At 46.1% G+C, this 13,288-nt stretch overlaps 1 protein-coding gene across 1 annotated transcript in view; it reads right to left on the minus strand.

Annotated features, from left to right (window-relative positions):
* Window positions 1–1,018: 1,018 nt before the first annotated feature.
* Window positions 1,019–13,288, minus strand: part of LOC133520308 (zinc finger SWIM domain-containing protein 8 homolog) — a gene marked incomplete at its 5' end in the record, with an annotated part of 41,497 nt that continues 29,227 nt past the window's right edge. Inside the window, 11 exons of the mRNA XM_061854677.1 lie at window positions 1,019–1,085; window positions 2,131–2,280; window positions 4,756–4,989; window positions 5,274–5,506; window positions 5,878–6,108; window positions 6,564–6,763; window positions 7,566–7,743; window positions 8,848–8,945; window positions 9,081–9,193; window positions 10,141–10,308; window positions 10,676–10,806. Of these exons, the coding sequence (XP_061710661.1) occupies window positions 1,019–1,085; window positions 2,131–2,280; window positions 4,756–4,989; window positions 5,274–5,506; window positions 5,878–6,108; window positions 6,564–6,763; window positions 7,566–7,743; window positions 8,848–8,945; window positions 9,081–9,193; window positions 10,141–10,308; window positions 10,676–10,806 (1,803 nt within the window). The remainder of the gene's footprint in view (window positions 1,086–2,130; window positions 2,281–4,755; window positions 4,990–5,273; window positions 5,507–5,877; window positions 6,109–6,563; window positions 6,764–7,565; window positions 7,744–8,847; window positions 8,946–9,080; window positions 9,194–10,140; window positions 10,309–10,675; window positions 10,807–13,288) is intronic.

Raw genomic sequence — 13,288 nt, forward strand, 5'->3', positions numbered from 1 at the left:
CGAAGCTCAGATAACAACCGAATCTCAGACTATTAATGCACAACCTTCAAATGAGCTTGAATCAACTTTGAAGTATAACAAGGGAAACTGAATATAATTTACGCGACGCCTACAAATTATTTACAAATTGAGATCTAATTTTTTTACTACTCGAGATGGATAATCGTCACACAAGTCCACTTACAGGACTCGTTAAGTATATAGGCATGAATATTACAATAAAATGCAGGAGTTAGCAACATTTTTGATTATCGATACAACTGTTCTGAGATCGATTACCCTCTAATGAGTTATTATGCTACTACTAATAGAGGTGTTGCCTCAAATCGAGTCGAAAAGCATGTATTATTTGTAATGGAGATGCGTATAAACAGTGCACGCAACGCGGCCACGTCAGAAATAATTGAGTAAAATCTAAAGTCATACTACGTCCCCCGTTTATTTGCTTGACTAGTAAATCTAAAAGTTATGAAGTCGTCGTTGACGTCAAAGATATATTTACACTTTTACATCTTATTCTATTGAAATAAGACGAGAAATATATGCATATGTTTGGCGTCGACATTCAAATATAATACGCGGAGATAACACGCGTAACAATAAAATGTTAGAACTGGGTACTACTTTGTCTTTTACCAGCGACGTTAGGTTTTTGGTTTGTAACAAAGACAAATAAAATATTTTAGTTAACAGAGGCAGACTTTTGTTATATTTTGTTGATTCATAATACTCGATGTCACAAAATTCATCGACAATGGGAACGTAGCACAACGTAAACAAAATTAATAAAAACCCTAGCAGTTACCTAACTCGTATCGATTACAAATGTGCCGAACTGTCATAGAAAACTCACAAATAAGCGACGATCGGTGAGCGAGAAACGACTCTATTACAAATAACACAAGGTGTAATATTAGAGAGTGTGCAGTTGGTAGAGGAGCCGGTATCGCGGCCATCGCCTGTATTGTGACAGTTTGCGCGCGGTATACCGCACCATACAAACTATCGGCTGCCGGCGTCATTTGCCGTTCGTCTGGAGAGCGGCGTTCAGTTGGGTCCAGAGGTCCTTCTTGCACGATTTGGATCTGGAAATGGGTTCACGTTTGCATATGGTCCTGCGGTGCATCGATACAAGTGAGTTTGTATCCATAAAAATCAAATAGTATGATAGTACGTAATAATCAAATAGTACGTAAAATTCTAGTTTAAATCTAAAGTAAAGGTTTTTGTTTCTAATAGAAAAACGCTAAGGATTTATGTGTACCTAGTGCACGATAAAAAACCAATTAGAGACATCATAGTCTTACTAATATCATACGTATAAGTATGTGAAAGTTAGTACGTTTGGCTATTTTGATGTTTGTCACCCCTTCACGCAAAAACGGCTTAACGTATGTCGATGAAATTGACAGTGATAATAAATAACCTGGACTTCGACATAGGAACATATTATCAATTCTCCCCAAACCGTACTAAGAGGTGGGATTTCTACGCAAACGAAGTCGCAAGCAGAGGCAAAAGAATTTGAAATAGAGGTGGATTGTCAAAGTAAATTTTTCATATATAACAAATTTAACACATATCAGAGATATAATAAGGATCAAAGTCAAATGGCATTCTAAAAGTTTTAATAATGTGTCGAAAGATGACAGTAAATTTACTGTGGCTACAAAGTTTTCTTTGACAAACCACCTCTTTTTAAGTTTTCTTTGGCAGAGGCGTATATGATGATACAATTTATTTTCAAAGCTTAGGTCTGTTTACGGATGGTAGAATCCACCCGCGCTAAGTCGCCCGCCAGGCTTTATGTGAAGTATTAGTTGGATTAAGCATTTTTTGCTGGAGACTGGATAAGAATAGCATAGCTTATCTTAGTTGGACATCTCTGTTGGAAGAGTAAACTGAAAGAGTTTTTACAGTACATATGGTGCTTACCGCCCTAGTGCGGTAACTAGCACTATGCGTGCCTATGTCGAAAATTTAAGGGCCATATGTACCGTAAAACGTAGTACAATCGCAACTCGTTTCGATTTAAAACACTCCCTTGGGTCGTATTTTAATTAATCGCCACGCGTTGCGAATTTCCTACTTTTCGTACTTGTATCGTGATGTGAGTACTAATTATGTTACCTCCTCAGCGAGGCGAGCCACTCCTTGAACTGCGTGTTGCCCTCGGGCGTGAGCTGGAAGGCGGTGCGCGCCGACAGCACGATGCTGACGAACTCCTCGTACTCCACCGGCGTCAGGTGGTACAGCTTCTGGTGTATGCACTGGATGTACCTGACGGACAATGTGCCATGTAACAGAGACCTAAAAGAAGACTATCGCAATTATCATCACTATGAAAAAAAACTTCTCGCCTTCAAACGGATTTAGGCCAAGAGACCCATAGTGCATTAAACATTTAGGGTAGTTGTTCCGTGAAATCGCTTGAAAAAAAAAAAACTATAGTCTGGCGAGGGACTGTCTCATTTCAAACATAGAATCATATTCTCTATATTTTACGCTAGTACTAGCACCCAAAAGAAAGGGATGGGTATAGGTTTCTCCACGCACAGCTCGTGCAGCACGTGCGGCTACACCGTCTCTACTCACATCTGCTGACACTTCTGCACGAGCGGCGCCAGCGTGCCGCGCAGGTGCTGCATGAGCAGGTGGTGCGGCCCGCCGCGCGCCAGCCAGTGCGCCGACTCCACGCACAGCTCGTGCAGCACGTGCGGCTACACCGTCTCTACTCACATCTGCTGACACTTCTGCACGAGCGGCGCCAGCGTGCCGCGCAGGTGCTGCATGAGCAGGTGGTGCGGCCCGCCGCGCGCCAGCCAGTGCGCCGACTCCACGCACAGCTCGTGCAGCACGTGCGGCTACACCGTCTCTACTCACATCTGCTGACACTTCTGCACGAGCGGCGCCAGCGTGCCGCGCAGGTGCTGCATGAGCAGGTGGTGCGGCCCGCCGCGCGCCAGCCAGTGCGCCGACTCCACGCACAGCTCGTGCAGCACGTGCGGCTACACCGTCTCTACTCACATCTGCTGACACTTCTGCACGAGCGGCGCCAGCGTGCCGCGCAGGTGCTGCATGAGCAGGTGGTGCGGCCCGCCGCGCGCCAGCCAGTGCGCCGACTCCACGCACAGCTCGTGCAGCACGTGCGGCTACACCGTCTCTACTCACATCTGCTGACACTTCTGCACGAGCGGCGCCAGCGTGCCGCGCAGGTGCTGCATGAGCAGGTGGTGCGGCCCGCCGCGCGCCAGCCAGTGCGCCGACTCCACGCACAGCTCGTGCAGCACGTGCGGCTACACCGTCTCTACTCACATCTGCTGACACTTCTGCACGAGCGGCGCCAGCGTGCCGCGCAGGTGCTGCATGAGCAGGTGGTGCGGCCCGCCGCGCGCCAGCCAGTGCGCCGACTCCACGCACAGCTCGTGCAGCACGTGCGGCTACACCGTCTCTACTCACATCTGCTGACACTTCTGCACGAGCGGCGCCAGCGTGCCGCGCAGGTGCTGCATGAGCAGGTGGTGCGGCCCGCCGCGCGCCAGCCAGTGCGCCGACTCCACGCACAGCTCGTGCAGCACGTGCGGCTACACCGTCTCTACTCACATCTGCTGACACTTCTGCACGAGCGGCGCCAGCGTGCCGCGCAGGTGCTGCATGAGCAGGTGGTGCGGCCCGCCGCGCGCCAGCCAGTGCGCCGACTCCACGCACAGCTCGTGCAGCACGTGCGGCTACACCGTCTCTACTCACATCTGCTGACACTTCTGCACGAGCGGCGCCAGCGTGCCGCGCAGGTGCTGCATGAGCAGGTGGTGCGGCCCGCCGCGCGCCAGCCAGTGCGCCGACTCCACGCACAGCTCGTGCAGCACGTGCGGCTACACCGTCTCTACTCACATCTGCTGACACTTCTGCACGAGCGGCGCCAGCGTGCCGCGCAGGTGCTGCATGAGCAGGTGGTGCGGCCCGCCGCGCGCCAGCCAGTGCGCCGACTCCACGCACAGCTCGTGCAGCACGTGCGGCTACACCGTCTCTACTCACATCTGCTGACACTTCTGCACGAGCGGCGCCAGCGTGCCGCGCAGGTGCTGCATGAGCAGGTGGTGCGGCCCGCCGCGCGCCAGCCAGTGCGCCGACTCCACGCACAGCTCGTGCAGCACGTGCGGCTACACCGTCTCTACTCACATCTGCTGACACTTCTGCACGAGCGGCGCCAGCGTGCCGCGCAGGTGCTGCATGAGCAGGTGGTGCGGCCCGCCGCGCGCCAGCCAGTGCGCCGACTCCACGCACAGCTCGTGCAGCACGTGCGGCTACACCGTCTCTACTCACATCTGCTGACACTTCTGCACGAGCGGCGCCAGCGTGCCGCGCAGGTGCTGCATGAGCAGGTGGTGCGGCCCGCCGCGCGCCAGCCAGTGCGCCGACTCCACGCACAGCTCGTGCAGCACGTGCGGCTACACCGTCTCTACTCACATCTGCTGACACTTCTGCACGAGCGGCGCCAGCGTGCCGCGCAGGTGCTGCATGAGCAGGTGGTGCGGCCCGCCGCGCGCCAGCCAGTGCGCCGACTCCACGCACAGCTCGTGCAGCACGTGCGGCTACACCGTCTCTACTCACATCTGCTGACACTTCTGCACGAGCGGCGCCAGCGTGCCGCGCAGGTGCTGCATGAGCAGGTGGTGCGGCCCGCCGCGCGCCAGCCAGTGCGCCGACTCCACGCACAGCTCGTACAGCACGTGCGGCTACACCGTCTCTACTCACATCTGCTGACACTTCTGCACGAGCGGCGCCAGCGTGCCGCGCAGGTGCTGCATGAGCAGGTGGTGCGGCCCGCCGCGCGCCAGCCAGTGCGCCGACTCCACGCACAGCTCGTACAGCACGAACGGGGACACCACGGAGTTCACCGCGCACACGCAGAACTGGTGCAGGTATTGTGCGCCGAGGCGTTTCGAGATACGGAGGAGCCATTTCACGTGCTCGCCGTAAGGTGGGTTCCTGGTTCAATCAAATTTGTATTAGTACACTGAAGTTCAACTTATACAACAAAAATGTGGAATATAGAATGGAGCGAGTACAGTGCATCCATATAACACGATCGTTCTGCGAACAATCAATGATAATCATATACACCCGCCTCGCCTGTGTCTCTACGGGCCTCCATGCCGACGCAGTAGGCAGCTAGCGGGCGCCGTAGCCGCACATGCGGTAGCGGCGGTGCTATAGGCCTATACTCGCTACGCTCGCTGCGGCGACTATCAAATGAAGACAGGAATACTAACCTGCCGAACTTGTTCTGCGGACGATCGTCATGCACTCGCCTCGCCTGCGTCTCCAACGCCAGCATGCCGACGCGGTAGGCGGCGAGCAGACGTCGTAGCTGCGCCTGCGGGAGCGGCGGTGCTACGGGCGCGGGTAAAGGCGCCGCTACGCCGACGCCGCCGTGACCGGCTACGGAGCCGACACTTGCTACGCCGGGTATTGAGGGCAGCGGAGGGGGGATAGGTGCGCCGTGCTGCAATATAATATGAAATTAGAATTATGGGCATCGTTGGAATTTAATTTAACTGAATTATACATACATAATGGTTTTTAAGCGGCTTCAAATAATTAAAAGTTGAAAATGGTGCCATCAATGGGTCATCCATAAAAATTTCAGTCTATCAACTGAAATCTTATCAAATAATAATTTGTAATGTACGCAAGTTGCAACCGCCTCGCGAGCAGCGTTGACGGAATCAATAATAAATTCACGATAAAATTAATCGGTAGCGGCTTGTGTTGCGGTAACTGCGCATGCAGCTGGTGTGACGTATTTGGCGCGTGCGCCGGGAACTGGGCCGGCAGCTGCGGGGCTAAGAGAGCAGGGCGTGTAATGATACTCACGCTGACGTTCACCGGCAGCGGCGGCGGGTGCTGCGGTAGCTGCGCGTGCTGCCCGTGCGGCTGGTGCGGCTGGTGCGGCTGGTGCGGCGGGTGCGGCGCGTGCGGCGGGAGCTGCGCCGGCAGCTGCGCGGGCAGCGGCGCGAGCGGCGCGTGCGGCACGAGGCCGCGCACGAAGTACGGGGGCAGCGCGTACTGCCCGCTCACGGCGTGCGGCGGGGGCGCGCCGCCGTACTGCCGGAATACATCATTCCATCATTTATTGCATATCACATATAAGTTATTAAATTGGTACATACACATTATAAGATAAGAGTAGATGTAACGTAACACTCTGTAACCGCACAGCAATATAAGATGATGCATTAAATATAACAGATACTTATAAATTAAAAAACGCTTTTTAAGCCTTTATATTATAAAGCAGAGGGAATATATTTCCCACTATGATTTTGAACTTGATCATAAAGTGATAGAGTTCAATTTAGTGTAATTTATGACAACCTTACGCCTGTTAATGGGTTAAGTAAACTCTTATAATATTAAGCCAATTTCAATAAAAAGGGCAATAAAGCTCGACCTATCCTATCGAGTTCCAAATTCAAAGTCCATTAATCCGAACCCAGTTGCTCTGAATTTTCGGGACGTGCGTAACGGTTGTTTTGGGCGGACAGAGCAAGCTGACTTACCTGCAGCTGGTAGATGGGCGGATAGGGGTGGTAGGTGAAGGGGTAGGGCAGCGGGTAAGGCACGGGCACGTGCACGGGCGGCACGGCGCGGTACTGCGGCTCCTCCAGTAACGGCTCGGTGTCTTCGTTCGCTTGCCGGAGGTACAGCTCGTGCCAGTAGCGGGCTACGGTGTACAGAACTTCGGGGTAGACTCCGCCGCCTGTGGGGTAAATGAATTTTATAGTAGTCATAATTATTCCGTTTTTTTTTAATTAATATTTTGTAACAAATACGATCTTCAATTAATCCATTTTTCGTGTTATGGCTCCATCAAGGTGTTGATGATTCTGCCAATGTCGAGGTTGGATAAGATACGGCTAGTATATGAATCTTATCATGTAACGTCATAGACAGTGTTCGGTGGAGATACGATCTTTCAGCTGACTGAACAAAAGTGACATTTCTAGTTGAAAAAAAGACATGTTTGACAGCTGACAGATTATAAACATTACAAATTGATAAACAGAAATTACTATCTGAACAGACATATCTATTAAACTGCTAAGTCGAGACGAGCTAATATTTAGACGCAAACCATTTATACAGAATGTAAATAAGCTTAAAATTTATTTGACTATAGTAAATGGCCCTTCTAGCTAACCAGCCCGAAATGCTCAACTTTTCACAACATGACTGATCAGCCGCCTCGACGGTCAAGCACGCCCGCTGCAACATGACGCCGCTCTGCTCTTTTTTTTGTATTTCTCGTTGTAATCGTTATAGTTGAGTTCTTTTTTTTTTTAGTTTATTAAAGAGTTCTTGTTGCAATACCGACTGCATATCCACACTTCATAACAAACTTTTAGCAGCCGCTTCACCAGTCAAGCACGCCCGTTCCAACATGGCGCCGCTCTGCACTTTAAATTGCAACAGCCTACGTTGTATTTCGTTATAGTTGAGATCTTGTTGCAATACAGACTTCAAATCCACTGTGTTTTATGAAACAATATTCAAGAACAAACCTTTAGCAGCCGCCTCAACGGTCAAGCACGCCCGTTCCAACATGGCGTCGCTCTGTTCTTTACACTGCAACACGGCGCGCTGTATCTCGTTGTAGTTGAGCGCGTGTGCGTGCGGCAACACGGACAGAGCCAGCTCCGCTGCGGCGCGGACTGTGTGCACGTCGCGGCCCGACGATGCCTGTAAACCAAACGTGTATATTAAAAGACCCTCCTTCTTCCTCGCGTTGTCCCGGCATTTTGCCACGGCTCATGGGAGCCTGGGGTCCGCTTGACAACTAATCCCAAGATTTGGCGTAGGCACTAATTTTTACGAAAGCGACTGCCATCTGCCCTTCCAACCCAGAGGGTAAACTAGGCCTTGTTGGGATTAGTCCGGTTTCCTCACGATGTTTTCCTTCACCGAAAAGCGGCTGGTAAATATCAAATGATATTTCGTACATAAGTTCCGAAAAACTCATTGGTACGAGCCGGGGTTTGAACCCGCGACCTCCGGATTGCAAGTCGCACGCTCTTACCGCTAGGCCATCAGCGCTTTTTTTTTTTTTTGTATATTAAAAGACCCATTAGCATCAATTACATGGTACACCTTTCTACAATTGGATGCGAAAAACTGCTACATTCATGCAAGAAGTATAAACCTGCCTATGATGTCGTCCCACGATACTCGAAATGCGTGAACTCTCTCATTAAAATTTGTTTACACTGAGTCATTCAATCAACATAGGAAAGGCAATTATCATCCGTCAAGGTGTGATTTTTTCTGTTTCTCTCTTAATGGCTCAGTTTCATTGGTCGATTTCATGGCCCGTTTGCGGGGAGCGGGAGATTTCCATAAAGCATGCCATAGTGCCCGCATTCGGGGACCCGTTTTCATTGGTCGATATGGCCCCTATGCGGGGTGCAAGAGATTTCAAAAACGCATGCCATTATGAGTTTCACTAGTCGTTATACCACCTTACCGCCTGCGGGGAGTCACCCGCATGTTGTATATCAACCGACCCATCGCCTTATGAGTTTCAATAGTCGTTATACCACCTTACCGGCTGCGGGGAGTCACCCACATACTCTATATCGACCGAACTATCGACTTATGAATTTCACAAGTCGTTATACCGCCTGTGGGGAGTCCCCTCACGCTTTATTTCGACCGAGTTTTCGACCACTGAAACTGAGCCATAAGTGTCACTTTCATAAAAATTCTGTTAGAAAAAGTCCAAAAAGTAAATTAGCTAATAGAGAATTGTTAAATATGAAAAAGTATTTAGAAGTATGTTTTAGTCACCTTATCGGCAATACCCGCTGCTTCGGGTGGCGTCAAGTGTCCCTCCCAAGCGTCAATCAAGAACAGAATCGCAGGAGCTCCGATGTCCATGGCTTGACCTAAAAATAAACGAAAGATTTATACTGTTTACATCACAGCTTGGTGTGAGTCTGATGTCTCTATTAAGAGTTAACAATGCATATTATTAGAAACAGAGAAAGATTTTTTAATCTTTTCTTGGGTATCGAGGTTACCTGTGATCCAGCTGACGTGCGAGGAGTAGGTGCGGCTCAGCCAGTTGGCGCTCACGCAGTTGTGAAGCCCCAGCGCGTACAGCCCGAGTTGGAACGCCGCCATGTGCAAACCTCTGCAAATGTACTCAATCTTAGAATAACAGTATTGAAAACTATTCCATATTAATTCCATATTTTGAAGAATAATTACATCTTACATCAATAAATTGCTCTGTAAATTAGACTAAAATGATATTTGTATTATATGATGATTTAAAAGTATGCTGCCTATTTGAAATCCACAGAAGTAAAAATGATTTTAAAACACGGAAGGACAGTCATACATATAACACGCGTAATAAGGATAAACTATGCGTTCCTTCGACGAAGCTAGTAAAAACATTTAATTAAGCAAAGTATCTCCCTAAAAGTTACCCTTTACAATCTATTGCCTCTACACATAACCAATTTAACATGCATACAATTTAAAAATAAACTTAAACGTTTCTTCCAATTAAATCCATTTTACTCAATCAATGAATTTACAGATAAAATGAAAAATTATGATTTTATTATGTAAAATAATTCTAAGCGTAGGTGCTTTTATACTGTATTATATTGATGTATTTGATCATTTACCATTTAATATATTTTGATTTATATAATTTTGTCTGCCTATATACCTAATAAGACATTGCATGATTAGTTTTAGCAATGACCTGTATTTTGACATGCTAGATGTAACGTTCTGTTGTTACTTGGCCAAATAAAGAAACTTGAATAAATACTATTTTGACTTGAGTAAACGGGACAAATACAAGTTTTTTTTGTTGAACAAAGAAAGCTACAGGTATGTATGAGATCAGACAAACGTAAAACATCTCAACTTAGATCAACATGGAAGGTCACATTACAATGGGGTTACCAGATGTCCCGAATTGGAACGTCATGAATTTAACCTTTGAGGATTGGTCATGTCCTGAAAATTTGAGAATTTTTACGTATCCCGAATTTTCACAACTTGTCAATTTAAGTAGGTTAGCTAGATTTCATGTGAGTGGCAAATAATGTGTTATATTACCTGTGAGGCCCGTGGTGTTCTCTGGCACAGGAGGTCTGGGTGAAGAGGCTGGTAGAGGACGAGCCTCCAGCCTTGAAGAGCACAGACTTGGCCAATTCAAACATGAAGTGTGCTGACGCCTCCGAGGGCTGGTTAGGCACTGACGGGTACAGCCTTTTGCCTTTGTATCTGTTAGGAAAAAAAATAGATTTAGTACGCCATTATAAGGTTTGAATGGAGGATTTTTTTTTGCATGGAATATTTTAGTTGAAAAACGATTTTTAAAAATCGATAACTATTACTTATGAAAGCACAATAATGTAAATGATCGTATATGATGTATAATTGTTTCATATTTCCCGTGACTTATTTATCAAAAGTGTTTTTCAATGAAAGCGTCAAAATCGCTTACCTTCTTTCTAATTCTAAAATCTCCGTCATCTGCGTCTCACTAGTGTCAAATGAATTTGAACCTTCCATACAATATGACATCAGTGCTTGACTAATAGCGCTGTCATTGAAGTATTGAATGTATTGACGGTCCATATTCGCATACCTCGAGTCCTTCGGGCGGGCGAGCGTCTGGTGCGGCGGTTGCTGGTGCGGCGGCGGGTGCGCGGGCGGGCTGGCGCCGCCCTCCGACACGACCAGGCGCTCCATTTCGGCGACCAGCTGGCACTGCACCTGCTGTACAACACGACTTATTGAGGGTATCTATATTTGAGGTCATAGAAATGGCCAAAGATGTAAAGTACCCGTTGATTTAATGTTAAGAGGAATGTTACATCTAACTCCTTTATATAACTTATCAAGCAGACTGTTTAACGTAATGCCAAAGCGAAATTTTTCGGGAATTGCTGGCTCCTAAAATCGCTTAGCACTTATAAACTGTAATAGATGTCATATCTTAAAGAAAAAGTGACCAAGCCAGAGGCGGAAATATAGCACTTATTCGATCAAACAGTTATTGAGTTTATTCTATTTGTTTACATCTTGGGCCAATTCAATCATACTGAACAGGCTGCTTGCATTGATGCTAAAGATATACTTTTAACTGCTTCAAAATCACCTCCGCTCATGTTACAAATTTTTTCAGAATAGTTTGTACTTAAAAAGATGCTAGTGCATCAGATCTCGATTATTTTTTCTCGCGAGTATATATTTTACGCAGTAAATAGTCTGTCTTGTAGTATCAACGCAAGTAGCTTAATACAATAACAGAATACGACATTGAGCAACAATTAGCCGCATTCAAATTTTGATATTTCTTGTCGCCAATCACAATGTCCGACGAACAAAACAATATAACAACTGATCTACTTTGCATTATCTTAGCCTTACCCGAGACATACCAAGGAACACTAAGACACGTAAATTAGTACAAAGCATATTAGCGTAAATATACTCCGTATTTGATAATAAAGTAGATAGCAATGGTCTTAAATAATAAACACAGAATAAAGTATAGGATTTATAGAGAAAAACCCTCCAAGTGTCTTTTCTTAACTATATTTTCTCACACTTTGTAAATTAAATTAATTGTTTACTTTAAGACCCGACGATTATAGACTTTTTAGTTCCGGCAAACGGAAACATGGTCGCCCTAAATTTACGTGTCGCCGTACTGTGGAGCAAGAGCTGCTTGTATTGGGGATGGGGTGGGAGGAGGTTACCCAAACTGCCCAGGACCGGATTCAGCGGAAGAATATGATTCGAGCCCTACACCCTAGCAGAGGGCAACAGGATAAAAATAAGAAAAAGATTAACTTGAGATGTAGGTAGCTGAACTGATGACAGAATAAAGGCTTTTTACAAGATTTTATTTAACTTGCAATGTAACTATGTATATCTTGCAAGACAAATTTGACCCACTTCGTAGTTTCCAATGAAGCTGAAAATTTGGAAGTCGGATGACAAGCAATATTATGGAACCATCGAGCTGGTCTGATGATGGAGACAGGAGGTAGCCATAGGAACTCCATGATAAAACAACGCAACCTAATAGTGTTTGAATATTTTAAAATTGGCTCGATGAGTCCTAGTTGCCTGTGGAAAGAAAAGTACAGTCAGCGATAAAAGCTTATACCAAAAAATATTTTTTGCCAAAAAGTTATTTATTTTAGTTTTGTTTGTTACTTAGCTACAATATTTTGCACTACCTTACGCTTTGTATCCCTTTGCCTGCCTCTGGTAAAACTAAGATTAACAAACATGTCAAACAATAGTTACATTCGTGTCTCGCATGACAATAACATCAAAACAGATCAATTGCTTAACATTATGTACCTGTTGCGGCGCGTACGAGTACGTCATCTTTCTCAACTGATTGAACTGTTATAGAAAAATATATGTAGTTTAAAACAATTTTATGTCATATGGGAGAAATATTTTAGTGCATTCACGAACTGTTCGTACATTGTTAGTTTTTCATGCATGTGTCCTTAAGTTCGTTTTTAGGGTTCCGTAGCCAAATGGCAAAAAAACGGAACCCTTATGGATTCGTCATGTCCGTCTGTCTGTCCGTTTACTCTATTATTAAAACAGGGCTGATCTGGATTGGATCTTCACAACACACACGAACACGACATACGATTAAAAAAAAGTTAATTTGGTAGATCTGTAGTAATAAGTTTAAAATTCATGAAAGTCTGTCCTGTTAAATAGTAGTGTTATTACAAAACTATAATCAAATAAAATATGATGAAGAAGCCTTTCTATTTATTTCATCAACTAAGAACTTACTTTACATTGGTATAAGGTAGGGCACATTAAGTGATTTTTTTTTTAAGTATACGAAGGTCAACAATATACACAAGAAAATTATAGAGGCACGAAGATATCATAAAACAGGCGCTTTTATGCAAATTCAAACCAAAGATTCACTTAGTCAACGTGTCTACTTCACTGTAGCGTATAAGAGGATGTGTCCCTAGACCAGTGGGACTCAAGTCACTTTAGTCCGATTAGTGAAAAATGTGATTATTTGGGCAGTGAATGTATGAGAATTGTAAGGGAATTCAAGGGTAACGGTACGACTATTCAGCTTGGCAACATCGGGTTTCCTGAAGCCTGGGAGCCCTACTACAAAGATCCGACGTCAAACCGCGGTCTAATAATTCTCTCTGCTCTAGTCTGCTCTTTTAGAGATCCTGGTCTACACCATAAACGT

Source organism: Cydia pomonella, chromosome 8, assembly GCF_033807575.1.
Source record: "Cydia pomonella isolate Wapato2018A chromosome 8, ilCydPomo1, whole genome shotgun sequence".
NCBI classification, from domain to species: domain Eukaryota; kingdom Metazoa; phylum Arthropoda; class Insecta; order Lepidoptera; family Tortricidae; genus Cydia; species Cydia pomonella.